This window comes from Ambystoma mexicanum, chromosome 9 (assembly GCF_040938575.1).
Source record: "Ambystoma mexicanum isolate Mex_15411 chromosome 9, UKY_AmexF1_1, whole genome shotgun sequence".
In the NCBI taxonomy this organism is placed as follows: domain Eukaryota; kingdom Metazoa; phylum Chordata; class Amphibia; order Caudata; family Ambystomatidae; genus Ambystoma; species Ambystoma mexicanum.
The window spans coordinates 1,018,407,772-1,018,422,693 of NC_090931.1; the positions used below are offsets into that span (position 1 = coordinate 1,018,407,772).

Sequence of the window (14,922 nt, forward strand, 5' to 3'; positions counted from 1 at the left end):
GTAAAAAATATAGTAATTTAGGTAGAATAACCATTTTGCACAATGCTTTTCTGCCCATTAATGAATGAGGGTTTTTTTTCTCCAAAAGGTTATTGGATCCCCAATACCAGACAATCCTCTTTCTGTATTATTCATAAATTTTTCCTCGAGGGAGTGGACAAAGTGCATCCCTAAGTATCTGGAGGATTCATGCTCCCATTTTATTCGCCAATCTGGAAGTTTGTTTTTGAGTTTACTTCTCAAGTTTGCTAGTGGGAAAATATTGGATTTATCCTTAATTTTGAATCCAGATATTACACTAAAAATATCTACCACTTCCAATATTATTTTTATATTATATAACGGGTTGCTCATGTACAACAAGACTTCTTCTGCATATAAGGAAATTAAATGTTTATGACGGTTCACCTCTAGTGCTACTTCCGAGAAGTAATTTGTAATAAAAAGCCTGCTAGAGGTTTCAACGTCATAGCGAACAGAATTTAAGATAACGGCAACCCCGTCGGCAGCCTCTACATTAGGACCATCTGGGGAGATCCATTTGCCCCTTTTTACTCTGGCCAGGGGTTCATTATATAACAGATGTATTCTAGCGATTTCTTCACATAACATGGTGCAATCTTCAGAAGTTAATGGAAGTATTTATTAAGCAACATCCCCCGAGCGGCGGGAGCATCACTGAGTCAGGTAATGCCCGGGGCCCATAGTTATAGGCCTGAACAAAGCGAGGGCCTGAACGAAGGTCCCGGGGCATTACCTGACTCGGTAATGCCCCTGCCGCCAGGGGCATATTGCTATTAGTACCTCAGCCGCAAGATCTGCGAGACCGGGGTACTAAAAGCAGTTTTTTCTGTCCAAAAACGCTGCAGCGTTAAGGAACAAAAAAAAAATGACTGCAAAAAATGGCTACCGGGGCAGGGAAAACGGATTCCATTTTACCTTTCCATGTCAGCCATCAGGAGCGGACGCTCTGGGAACACTTCCCAGCGCGTCTGCTCCCGAAAAAATAAAGAGAAGGTGGTAAGTGGGGGAAGTGGAAGGGGGTGAAAAAAAACATACCTGGTTCCCCGGCGGGGGACGATGAAAACCTCCAGTCGTGTGGAGGCTCGGAGCGTGGATGTCCCCATTTAGAGTCTGCACATGACTGGAGGCTGCCATCATCATCCGCCGCCGGCGACAAAGCAGGCAGAAGGTAAGTGGGGCTGGGAGGGAGGGCAGGGAGGTGGTAGGAAAGGGAATACAAATTTAAAAAACATACCGGAGTCCCTAGCGCGGGGCGATGGAAGCTTCTCAGCCTTGTGGAGGCTCTGAGCGGGGATGGCCCTGCTTCGAGCCTTCACATTGGCTGAGGAGCTGCCAAACTCCCCTGCCGGGAACAATGGCTGTGGAAACCCGGTCGAGGGATTCCCAGCCGGGTAACAATAATTTAACATTTATTTAGCGCTACGAACACTCAAGTATGTGAGCGCTGCTTATTATTACCCACGGTGTGTGGTGCTCATTTATTGACCTCGGAAGGATGAAAGGCATAGTTTGGCCCTGCCGGGATTCAAACCTACGTCAGCAGGCTCTGCACAGCTACTACTCGCTGTGCTATCGGACTGTCTTATAACGACACGGCGAGAGCCAATCATAATGTGTTACATTCTGCTTGGCTCTCGCCGGGTACTAATACCCCATATGAAAAAACATTGATCTGGGTAAACTAATTCAGGTGTTATCTTAAGTAACCTTGTAGCTATTATCCTCCCCAGGATTTTAGCGTTCACATTTATTAAAGATATAGGGACGATAGGAATAGCAACACCGTTGGTCTTTGTGTAGTTTTCAAATTATGATCATTTTTACCTAAGCAAGTTTACATTTGGGCACTATACTATCAGCAAATGTTTTACAAATTTCGGCCGGTAGGCCATCACATCCCAGCGTTTTACCCTTCTTTAAGGAGTTAATGGCTCCTAGCATTTCATCTTCCCCTATAGTTTCTTCAAGTGCATTTCTGGCTTCTGCAGATAATGTAGGTAGTTTTGCCTGTTCAAGTATATCAGAGGCTTACAACTCTTGATATATATTGTTACTGTTATGTGGTTTGGTAGAAGTTCAGAAATATTTTGTTAATTTCTTTTTGTGTAGATATTATGGAGCCTTCATTTTTATGAATCTGTGCAATTGACGAATGTTGCGTCGAGTGTGATTAGCCAGGCCAATAGTTTACTAGGCGTGTCTCCATCCCCATGAATTCGAGTTGTATATTGGTTATATTCAAATGTATTTAACATCTCCTGGGTTTCTTCCTGTTTTTTAAATTCTGTAGTCAATTCAATACTGCAATGAATTCCTGTTATCATTTCCCTTTATATCCCTTTAATATTACTCTCTATTTTTTTTAACAAGCTACGCCGTGTTGCTGTTGCCCCAAAGTTATTGGCTATACATATTCCACAAATTGTAACCTTAGAAACTTCCCAGGTGTCTCCCACATTTTCAAATGAATTGTCATTACGATTGAAAGAGGATATCTCCTCTCTAATTGTGCTCTGGAAGGCTACATCTCCCAGGGAATCGGTTATCAGTTTCCAATTTGGGATCGCAGGTCTGTGAGTTTTCCATTTCAGAATGGGCACTAGCAGGGAATGTCAGACTGTATATTCTCTAAACATTCAATGTCATTAAACAAAGGACAATTACTTTTGTTTTGGATGGAAGTGACAAAAGCGCTCTCAGATAATTGGGTCCCCTGTAGATCTGGACCCACTGGCCTTGCTGTTTGGGGTCTGGGCGGGGGAGAGTGAACGGAAAATGTCAACATTTTTAAATGTAAGTACTATTGTTGCCAAAAGATGCATATTACAATGCTGGAAACGTCGCACCCCCCCTACCATCATGATGTGACTGAAAGCCCTCACCTGGGTGCAAATGTGCGAAGAAGAATATGTCGGATCCTTGCCCATAACAAATGTGTGGTCGGAATTCTGCAGCTATCTAAACAGTAGAGATGGAGTCGAGTGGAGCTCCAACCCCCCCCCCCGCCGGCCCAGCCTAACTCAACATAAGAAATATGTCGGCTGGGTTTTCTTTTTTTCTATGCTATCAACCCTCCCCAATATAAGATGTTTGAAATAGTTATGATGCAATGCCTATTTGTACTATTATAATGATTACTTATCTCTGCGCACTCTATGCTGTACCTGTCTCAACTTTCTGCCAATAAACAAAAGTAAAAAAAAAAAAAGAAAATCTAATCTAATCTTGAGTGGGAGTTGTGTGGATGGGAGTAAAAGCAGTAATCCCTCCTCTCCTGGCTCTCCTTCCAAAGTTCCACTAATTGCAAATATATTTTTATTTTATTCAGAGTGCTTGAGGCTTGTTTCTTAAAGGGACACTTTGTGTCCAATCCGTCTAGCATGGGATCCAGCAAACAATTCAAATTACCCCTGCATGTGAAAATATCCTACATCCCCCAGCTAATTCTTGTACACGAGGAGAGCAAGTTACCTTCATTAAGTGCATATGAATGTATTTAATATATCCCTTTATTGTCCAAGTGACCAATGAATATCATTGTTCTACCTTCTGAGTCCCCCAATCTTTTGTTAATTTGTAATAGGGTATTGTTAGGTATCAAAATAAGGACCCCTTTTGCATACAATGAATTTTGGAACCCATATATTTCTCCACCCCATTTATTCTTAATCTATCTAGATCTTGTTTCAGATGGTGGTTCCCTTGCAGGAAAGCTACCTGAATCCTGTTTCTTTTCAAGGAGGATCCAACTTTCATCTCCTTTGATCTACTACCTAATCCTCTAACATTCCATGTTATGGTCTCCACTTTGCTCCTATCCCTTTAACAGTTTAACTATAGATTACAGTATATTTTACCAATACGTGCGGGACAATGACTTTGGATCCTCGTGGTGTTTCGTGTATGCATATTTTCTCGTAGTGTAATAGCTTCCAATGCCTACTCCTTAACTCCTCAACTCTCCATGCCCACCCATTACCCTGATCAACAATTTTCATATTAAATAACAAGAATAAGTTTGTTGAAACCAGAACGTCAACTATACATCTGTGGTGGAACTACCTCCTGAAAGCTTGTAATGTGTGCCTACATTACCCAAAACACTGTATTTCCTAGAAGAGGTGTCTGAAAGTGTCTGAAAGTCTTTTCGGCCGGGTGGTGCAGGTGGAGCGCACATTCTGAATCTAACCTCACTCTACTAACAGTTGCACCCACAGGATCATGGAAGAAAAACAAATCAGAAAGTAAAAACAGGAGACCATGTTGAGAATATTCTCTCTGATGCCCCATTTGACACCATTTTGACAGGATAGCAATCTGCAAAACCCATGATGTGTCCAGGTTTACAATGGTGAGATATGGCTCTGAAGCGTCTTCCTCTATCTCATTGATGTTTCTTCCATGTTCAACTATCTTTATCTGACTGTATCCATTGATCTTGAGTGTTTTCTCTCTCCCATTCACAACATCAAAGTATTGAAACTTGTTATTGTTTGTACAGCGCATCCTGTGTTTCAATCCCCGATTCTGTTAATCGATCTTCCATTGTCAGCGTATTAATCACCCCTACAATGGTGTGCTTGCAGACATCATATCCCCAGAGGAGAATCTTTTTGGCAGCCATGGTCGGAGATAACAGTAGTGACGGACGCCTCACTCACGGGGTGGGGAGCCCACATCAGCGATCTGACAATCAGCGGACGTTGGTCTCCATCAGAGTCCAAACTACACATCAATCTTCAGGAGTTGAGGGCAATCAGACTAGGGCTGAAGGCCTTTCTGCCCTCTGTACGAGGAAAGAATGTTCTGATAATGACGGACAACACAGTGGCCATGTACTACCTCAACAAGAGAGGAGGCGTAGGGTCACTACCGTTGTGCAGAGAGGCGATGCAACTCTGGTTCTGGGCAATACAAGAAGGGATCCCTCTATCAGCAATTCATCTAGCCGGAGAGCAAAACACAACAGCGGGCGCTCTGAGCAGGCAGAGCACAGTCTCTCACAAGTGGGAGATAGCTCAGGAAGTCATTCAAGAGATCTTCGCCCTTTGGGGAACCCCTCAAGTAGATATGTTCGTGACCGGGGTCAACCGGAAGTGTGAACTGTACTGCTCAAGGGAATTTCCCCCAAGAGGAGCTCTAGGGGACGCGTGGAATGGGAGTTCCCACTGCTGTACGCGTTTCCTCCAATCCCTGTGATCCCTCAAGTAATCAGGAGGTTGAGAAAGTTTGTGAAAACCATGATCCTGATTGCCCCGGATTGGGCCAGGAGAACGTGGTACCCGGACCTTCTCGACATGTCCATCTGCCCTCCAATACGTTTTCTAAGAAGAGAGGATCTTCTCTCGCAACGCGAAGGTCATGTTCTCCGTCCGGAGGTCAACACACTCAACCTTCATGCATGGCTTCTGAAAGGCTGAGATACAAGGATTGGGATCTTCCGGATGACGTGATGGAGATTTTGCTTTCGGCCAGAAGGCCAGCAACTAAGTCTCTGTACCGGTGTCATTGGAACAAGTTCAGTAGCTGGTGCAGAGAAAAGAATGTGGACCCATTTCAATGTAATATCCCCACAATCTTATCTTTTCTGTTATATTTAGCCAATCTGGGGCTCCAGGTTGGGACAATAAAGGGATATTTAGCAGCGCTACCCTTAATAATTCAATTTCTAAAAGGTTTAAATAATGTTTTTCCCCCAATACCTTTCCAGGTTCCAGTGTGGGATCTAAATCTAGTTTTAAAATTTCTCACATGTATTCCATTTAAGCCTTTACATTCTTGCCCACTAAGGCTCCTTACGTTGAAAACAATACTGCTTAAAGCATTGAAATCAGCCCGCAGGGTAAGTGAGTTGCAGGCGCTTTCGAGCGGACCTCCTCACACCATCTTTTATAAGGACAAAGTAGTTCTTAGGGTTAAATCTTCTTTTTTGCCAAAGATTGTTTCGGATTTTCATCTGTCACAGAAAATAACTTTACCTACGTTTTATCCTCCTCCTCATACAAGCAAGGAAGAGGAAAGACTTCATAGACTAGATCCCAGGAGAGCTCTTCATTTTTACATCTCAAGATTTGCAAAGATTCGTCAGTGTGATCAACTTTTCGTGGGATACACTGGACGTAAGCTGGGCCTTCCCGTAACAAAACAAACTTTATCCAGATGGATAATTTTAGCCATAACAGAATGTTATAGATTGGGGGGAAACGAACCACCTGATGGTCTAAGAGCTCATTCGACCAGGGGCATGGCAACTTCTACAGCATTAAAAAGGGGTGTCCCTGTACAAGATATTTGTGCAGCAGCCACATGGTCATCTAAGCACCCCTTTATAAAACATTATGCATTGGACTCGACTTCTTCTCAAGGAGGTCTGTTTGCAAAATCTGTACTACATTCTGTACATGATTAGAAAAAGATACTGTACTCCCACCTCCGAAACAAAACTGCTTTGGGAGTCTATCTAAAATGAGGAATACGTGGGAGGACATAATCCATTCGAAGAACAAGTTACTTACCAACTGTAACGTTCTTTCGATTGGATGTTCCTCCCACGTATTCCTCATCGATCCTCCCATCCTAACCCCACAGTACAGTTTACGTGAATTACACTCAAAACTCTTTTAGGGCTTGGGTCAAAAGAGGCATACCTTTAACAAATTAAGATCCATGGACTATATTATACGAAAAAACAGAACTGAAGCCAACGGGCGCGCTCGAGGCTCTTATATGAGGGATGATGTCGATGCTCGACGGATGCCGCCGAGGACATCGACACCGCGGCCTCAAGTGGAGCGCACTCTGCTGGAGAAAGAGAAACATTTTTCCGAGGTGAAACCTAAAGGTAAGGATATATCTAAGATGAGGAATACGTGGGAGGAACATCCAATCGAACGTTACAGTTGGTAAGTAACTTGTTCATCTCTATTAAAGAGGTTTAAAAATGTTGCCACTATGGGTGGGGGTCCAGGTGGAGGCTTTCTACCTGGCACAATATGTGATCTTTTTATGGTCAAGCGCTTTGATAGGCCTCTAATACAATTAGTCTCAACAAATAATTTCTCTAAGAAAAGTTCCATACATTGGCCCTCTCCACCTTCAGGTAGTACAAGTATCCTCACATTGCATCAGTCCTTAAATCTGCTCTTACAAGTTAAACATCCACTTCTACTTCTTGTATCTTGTTCTCAAAAGACGTCATTGGTTCTTGAAAGGCCAATAAGAGACCTTCCAATGTAATGGCATCCGCAGCAGAGGTGCTCTTATTCTTATACTCTTTCTTGCATTATTTGTTTGTTTTGTTTGCCTTTAGTGCCCACATATCACTCAGTTTTCTGCTGCTGCCCCTTCACCCTATTGCACTGTAATGAATTATCTAATGGGAGCTTCTTTTAAAAAATGTTTTTATTGTGTTTAACCTACAAAAGTAAGCTTTTCAGAAAAGAAAACATGGTATACAAAAGAACCAAACAAGCAAGTATAGAGAAAATCATTGGTACAAAAAAAAGTTAATAACATTTCATAACGTTTCATCAAAATACAGCAAAGTGTTCATTAAATTCAACTGTGAGCTACATTTTTTATGTTTTTCTATTTTCCCCAAGAAAACACATAAAAAAGCATACAACGCCAGGATCAGTTTCACCGCATTGCTCCACATGAGCCTGACCCAGATAATGTCAGTCAATAGTGCTGCACCCAAATAGTGCAGCCGCAGTTCCCCAAACACCGGACAAGTCAGGACAATGGGCCTCATTACAAATCGCCCGGTATGGAAACAACGGTGGCGGTAAACCCGCCACCACCGTTGTTTCCATGCCGGGCGATCACAACTCCTGCAGGCGGGAGGTGATGTTCCCGCCAGGTTTGACCTGGCGGGTTTAACACCGCCCGCCTGCAGGCGGACGAGGAAACACCGGCAGCATTACGAGATGCTGCCGGTGTTTCCATGATCCCCATTCCCATTGAGTCCCATAGGACTCAATGGGAATGGGGATTAACACCATTCTGCCTCCGTGATTCCCGGAAAACGAATCACGGAGGCGGAATGGTAATACGAGTCCGGCGGTAACCAGGCGGTTTTACCGCCGGGGTTACCGCCGGACTCGTAATGAGGCCCAATTTGTTTAAGGGTTTCCACTGTGGAGGTCTTACAAAATCTACAATTGGTGTTTGTTACTGACTTGTCCCACTTTGACCTTATTTCCAAGGTCACAAATTGGTTCAAGCAAAAGTGCAAGTATACGCCCCTGAATCTTTGGGAAAGGGAATAGGGACATATTCATCAGGCACTCAGATTGCTTCCTTCTAAACTTTGCATATTACCCATAAAGAGAAACTTTTCCCAGTAGGTCAGAGGTTTCGACCCATGGAAATTATTCGTGGAAATCGCCCCCTTTGCAGTTCAAATCACCAATTCAGGTAAATTACGGTGCAGAAAACCGTTTTATTTTTCTATGCCCACCTCATCAATGTTTAATGCAGCAATTCAGTTTAAGTTTGTGGGGATCCTCATGGGGTCTGTTCTTTTTAGTGGTAGCTGAGGCACTCACTGCAGCTACTGGCTACTTCCATCGAAATTTGGCGATCCACCTAGGGCTCGCTTCCCTCACAACTCCATTGCCTTTTGATTCATTCAGAGGAATCCCTGTCTCCGCTGTTCGTTAAACGCCATCTCTGCTTCTTTCTTTTCCCTGTGCACTGAATGTGTCTCTCTTCCGGCACCCGTCTATTTGTCCCTGTTCGTGCACTTACAGTTCTGCTTCCCGGAAGGAGAAAAGAACAATGCTCAGATAACGAATGAACAGGTCTTTATTTCTGGAGGAATTATGAAGGATTACCGAGCCGCAATATGAAATGGGTGAACACTAAAGATTTCGCTCTTATCTCAAACTGCTTCCAAGAACGTTTCTCCCTGTGGAGGTTGAAAAGTGTGAAAGAAGTCCTGAAAAATAGTGACCTTGGAGCCTATTAAACAAGGTCACAGAAGAACACACAGTAGGAGGAAGTGCATATTGATCCTGTGCAGAATGCTAAATGCTTTAATAACAGGTGTTCTTAGTTTCTTATACATCTTAACTGTTCCTTTGAGTCATCTTAACAACTTTTTGAAGATATGGAAGAGCTTTAGTAATTCTGGGTGAGACGGGAAACACGATTATATTGATCAATCTAAAGCACACAAGCAGAGTGCTGGGGAAGTAGTTATGCCTGCTTGAAATTGTTACCTACACGCTTTTACCTAACTCGAGTGACCCTCTTGGCTGCAAGATGAAGTGGAGGAGTGTCGAAACTGGTGGTAAATGGAATAATAAGTGAGCAAGCTTTTTCACTTTTTAGCAATTGAAAGTGCTCTTGAAGCTGATGTAACATGGCTAACACGCATAACAATTAAGATATTCACAGTGGGATTCAAACTGGATGGTATTGCCAATATATAGAGCTGATTGTACCAGCAAAGGTGGTCGAACAGGCAGATTGTGGCCTCCAGAGAGAATGTGCATATGGGAGTAGAATGGGTTGTGACATTGCCTGTTTTGCTGCATTGCCAATGTTGACTGTGGTACATAAACAAAAACACAAGCATATTTCAGCATCGTTCCCAAAAATTCCTGCTTAAAGCAGATGCTTCTGTTTGGTGCAGTGCAACACCCAAATGGAATGAGACTATTGGCACAGCTGGATGATTGGTGAAACCTCAATCATGGAAATCTCAGTTAAGTGCATAAAGAGAAATAATTTGAAGAGTTGGAGGCAGACATGGAAACAAAGGCTTGGGCAAATAATCTGGTTGATCTTTAAAAATAAAACCAATCTAATTCTGTGGTTAGGCAACATACAACTCTGCAAGAATGTCAATTTTGTTTTCGAGCGGCTCACTTACCATGTTCCCTGGTGGTGAAGATGGCAGTCTCCAGCCCTGAGGAGGCTAAGAGCAGAGGGATTACTGTATGGTAATGCCCCCGCTCCGGGCCCCCACATTGGCTGGAAGGACAAAGCCCTGCCCCCACCGGGGACTAATCTCTTTTATTGACCTCATTCCTAACATTGTGAGTTCAACAGCCAAACAGCCAGTTTTACATTGCCTTTTTTCTGCGAATAACTACGTTGGCTCCAAGTAGAAGTCATTTCAATTTGCTTCAGACTGGTACTTGGGGATCAGCCTTAACTTGCTAGCTTAAACCGTACCTCGTTCTATACATCTTAATTAATTTGAGGCTGATTAGATCACCTTTCTAGGTACTTTTGAATTAACTTGTAGATGCACATATATTGCTGACAACAGCCAGGATTTAACAAGAGTTGCAGCCATCGCAGAATCCTAGGATTGATGATTAGATTCGAAAATTATTTTGATAAATGAAAAAATGCATCAATGCAATAGGAATGGGATGATTTTATAATACATGTTGGTTGCCCATGGTGACGATGTCTATGTTTATAGTATATGATTGTGGTGTTTCATTGTCTAACCTTTAATCCTGGTGTCCATTGTTAGTTATGCAAAACAAGCAATTTACATACAGTGTATGACAGCTTACACACTTGGTGTGGTGTTCAATCAGTGGCAAACATGTTTTATATCAGATAATGAATATAATCTCTGCGTTATACATTTTGGCCATTAAGGCCAACGTCTGTATTGGTTGTAACGTCCTTTTGTTGATATTGCCTAACTTATGGCACAATGTATACACAATGTAAATGCTGAAGTCTAAAAATGTTTTGTATGTGGTTGTAATCAACATTTCATTTTTAATGGTGTATTCTTCTTAACTATACCCAACATTATTCAGCATGCTCATCATGTTCACTATTTTGACCAATTGCGTATTTATGACCATGAGTAACCCACCGGAATGGACCAAGAATGTAGAGTAAGTACTTTCATAAAAGGCATCTTGGCATAAGAAAGTAGTTTTGTTTTGACTGATTTTGCTTTGACTCCACCTTTTTGACCTGAATGCATCTGCTTATTGCTGCCACCCAATTGGATTCTGGATTTGCTCTTCTCTCAACATATAAGTACTGTAGATGATGCTTAACCATGTCCGTCTGTAAAAGGCGGCACATGTGTGCTTGTTTCATTGTTACAGAAGCACAACTACCTATAATACTTGAGTTGACCTAGTTTGCAGTGCACATTTTTCTCAGGTGTACTTGTTCAACGACAGTTAGCAAATATGTGCTGGAACATCACACATTAATCATAATAAAATAATATTCCTATATGTGCACTGCAACTAAGGAGTCTCAATCAAGTTCAGAGGTGCTGTGTGGGCTAATAATATGCATGTGTTTACTGTTATACTGTACTTAATAATGTATAGCTGTAAATACTCCATGCTGAAATTGCACTCTGAAATAGATAAGTGCACACACAAAGAAACTTCAAAGTCACTCTTCTCCATGTATTCACCGATGGGAGGCTGGGGTGCCGCATGTGAAAGGTGACTGGTTGCGTAAAAGAAATCACATCAAGTAAACATTCTGGCCAGGTTGGTCCTCAAATCATTCTTGCCAAGGGTACAAGGAGATGTTGCGAGAATACAAACAGAAAATACGCAGTGGGAGGGGGAGGCTGTTCCAGAGGAGGCAACCAACTGAGGAAAGTGAGCGGCCTCCTGCTCTCTGTTTAGCGAAACTCTTTACACACAGAGAGTTGGTGCCAGAGGAGTGTAGAGGTCTAGAAGGAGAGTATTTGGTGAGAGAGAGCTGCAGATAGAGTGGGCATCGGCCCCAGACAGCCTTGTGGGTGATGCAGAGGGATTTGAATTTGATCCATGCAGCAACCAGTGGAGGCTTTTTAGGGCAGGAGAGGTGCAGTCCCTGTGCTTAAGGCCAAGGATAAATCTCGCTGCCCTACTCTGGGTTAGCTGGAGGGGGTCGCAAAGTGGAAGAAGGTAGATCTGGGAGGAGGCTATTGCAGTAGTCATGCCTAGAGAGAACCAGGGCTTGGGTAACATTGAGCTTCTGGCGGAAGGTGAGAAAAGGTATAATTGCTTTGAGAAGGACGAGCTGAAAGTGGGACTTCTTGGTAATGTCCTGAGTGTGAGGGAGGGAGGAGAGAGAGGAGTCGAAGATGACTCCAAGGTTTCTGGCTTCAGAAGAAGGATAAGGGGGAGAGCACAAGGAGCAAGGACAAAGTGAAGGGAAGAAAGAGAGAGCAGGTGTCCAAATGGGAAGGATCTCAGTTTTACAGGCCTTGGGCAGAGATCATTGGACGTGCACCTGGACTGGATGGCAGATAAGCAGTCAGGGATGATGGAGGGTGCACGAGAGTCAGCAGGAAGTCTGAAAAGAGTTGAGTGTGATCTGCATAATACTGGAAGTTGAGGGAGAAGGAGGGGGAGAGGCGTGCCAGCTGTGCAAGGTAGATGTTAAAGAGCCGGAGGGGGCGGTGGAGGATAGATTTCTGGGGCACAACACAGGTGGAGAAGGAAGTAGAGGCGAAGGTGCCCAGTATGACATGGTAGAGGCGAAGGTGCCCAGTATGACATGGGTGGAGCGGTCAGTTACAAAAGAAGCCTTGTAACATGAATACTGGTAGCATCAGCCTGAGCCACGCAATGCTAGTACTTGGATCTAGTTAATCTATCCAACCAATTCCGGTTCTTCTGCCCCCACTTCCAAACCTTCTCTAGAGAGACAATAGGCAACTGTTTTACCACAACTAAACCTTTCTGAACCTGAAGACATGGCTCCATATATTCACAGAATGTATATTTTAAGCAGGCATCCATATTTGTTGCAGTTATCAAAATCAGGACTGTTGCATTTTTGTTAGGAATATGATATTTAAATTGGGGATCTGGCAGACCCATATTACACAAGATCTGGGCCGAACATAGCATTTTCCAAAGGTTTGACACGTAAAAGAAAGATGCTGTGTAAAAATGTTCTTTACTGCTATCTTTTGGACAGAGATGTCGAGTATGGAACAAATAGTACAAGGGTCTGCATGACGAGAAACATATTTTCAACTTTATTTGAATTTAAATCAGTTGTGAAAAAAACATTGTAACAAAAGTACACCAAATGTGACAACAATCGTCCAATGTATGGGAATTTTACAATGAGGAAACAAAAAGCAATACGAAACACACAAGAAAATCCCATATAAAAAATAAACAATATTAGATCATCAATCTCGACAAAAGATCTCTTATGCAGGATTCAGCCCCTCCCCTCCTGGGCATTAATGAATTGAAAGCCATGTTATCCAGACAGGTCTAACCATACTTTATTCATTGACATAATTCAACAATCCATAAATGGACTACATATCTTCCGATATTTAGGAAGTGAGTCAGAAACCATGGCACTCAGCTTCTCCATATTTTCCATATCCTACACCCCCAAAGGGCAATTTGAGGGCCATTCTTATCTTTCCACTGTTGAGCAAACCAACAAAATTCTTGCAGCATTAAGATGTGTTAAGCCAGTAGTGAAGGGACCCAAAAGCGTATTTTAAACCTTCCCCACCACAGTCAGCCGAAGTTAGTATAAGTAAAGCTTGTAAAGGAAGCTGCAGCCCAAATATTTCCCACATTTCCAACAAGATTGTTTCCAATATATCTGTAACATGTTACAAGGCCACGAAGCATGGCCCAGCATGCCCAGCTTTCTGCAACCCCTGAAACAGAGAGGAGAGCAAGAAGGCTAATATTTACGCAAACATGTTGGGTACAGGTGCCATCTAAAGAACATTTTCTGCGCACACTCTTAGATGTTGGTACACCTGGAGGACATTTGAGCTGTGGGCCATATACACATCCAGAACTCACAAGTCAATTACGACCCCACGACCTTCTCCCAGCTATGCGTATTGGACAGCTGTTTTTACACAAAACCTATATCCAAAAGGTGTTACAACTTGGAGAGCCAGCCCTTCTCCGTCCACTTGACGAGTGTGCGTTCCAAAAGTATAGGCTGTCTAGATCCTGCCACCCGCACCAGTGACATGGGGGCCTGGTTACATAGTTGTGTGTAGTGGAATATCTCTGCCTCTCCAACATGGAATTTAGGCTTAGTCACTTCAAAGGACAGAGGGAAACCTTGCCAATACCCAAAGGACCCCTTGTAGCCATTCAATAAAGCCACATACCCTCCGTTCCTTAAACCAAGGAGAGAAATTAGGATTACAAAGAATTGGTGAAGGTGGACCCAATACCATAGAGAGGTGTAGAGGCCAAAGTGCCCGCCCCCACTAAGATCTCTTATTTCTGTCTGTTACAAACCAGGAGGGAGGTGTGAGACTTGCTGCCCCAACTTTAACTAGCTTTATTGTTCCGAAGGGTTTATTCAGTCTTGGATGTGAGAGATTTCTGTTACTTGTGATCCTAACCCACCCAAAGCTGTCAACCCTGACAGGATTTTCCTGGAGATTTGAGGGGGTCTTCCATCCCGAGTAAACTTGAAGGTCTTGTGCTTATTTATTAGGCATTTGTAATGGAAGGCTTTGAAATGCATACAGCACTCTAGGGATCAGATTCATCTTAATGGTATAGACCTGTTAAGATATTTCCTGTTACTTCCATCTCTCGATATTGTGTATAAATTCACAAAACAACAGGAGAAATTAGCCTGAAAAAGATCTGAGAATCTTGGCATGAGGTCGATACTTAGATATTTAATAGTTCTAACGGAGCAGCTGAAAAGGAAATTCTCCTTCAAGGTGAGTATCGTTGAGGATAGCTCTTTGATAGTCAATTATTTTTATTTTGGGTAGTTTACAGAGAACTGAGACACCCTTTCAAAGTTCACAAAGGCCCACATTACAGCAGGTAGGAATATGTTAGAGTCCGTCAAATAAAAAGAAAGATTATCTGCATAATGATCCCCCTGTTATGAGCACAAAATGTTTGCTTTGTCACAAATCCTTTGCTAAAACGGCTAAAT

The 14,922-nt window shown here is 42.9% G+C and overlaps 1 protein-coding gene across 7 annotated transcripts in view; it reads left to right on the forward strand.

Moving 5' to 3' along the window:
* Positions 1–14,922, forward strand: part of LOC138488896 (sodium channel protein type 2 subunit alpha-like) — a 1,049,646-nt gene that overhangs the window by 404,290 nt on the left and 630,434 nt on the right. For all 7 annotated transcript variants that reach the window (XM_069616277.1, XM_069616276.1, XM_069616279.1 and 4 more), the window contains one exon: positions 10,808–10,898. In XM_069616277.1, the coding sequence (XP_069472378.1) occupies positions 10,808–10,898 (91 nt within the window). The remainder of the gene's footprint in view (positions 1–10,807; positions 10,899–14,922) is intronic.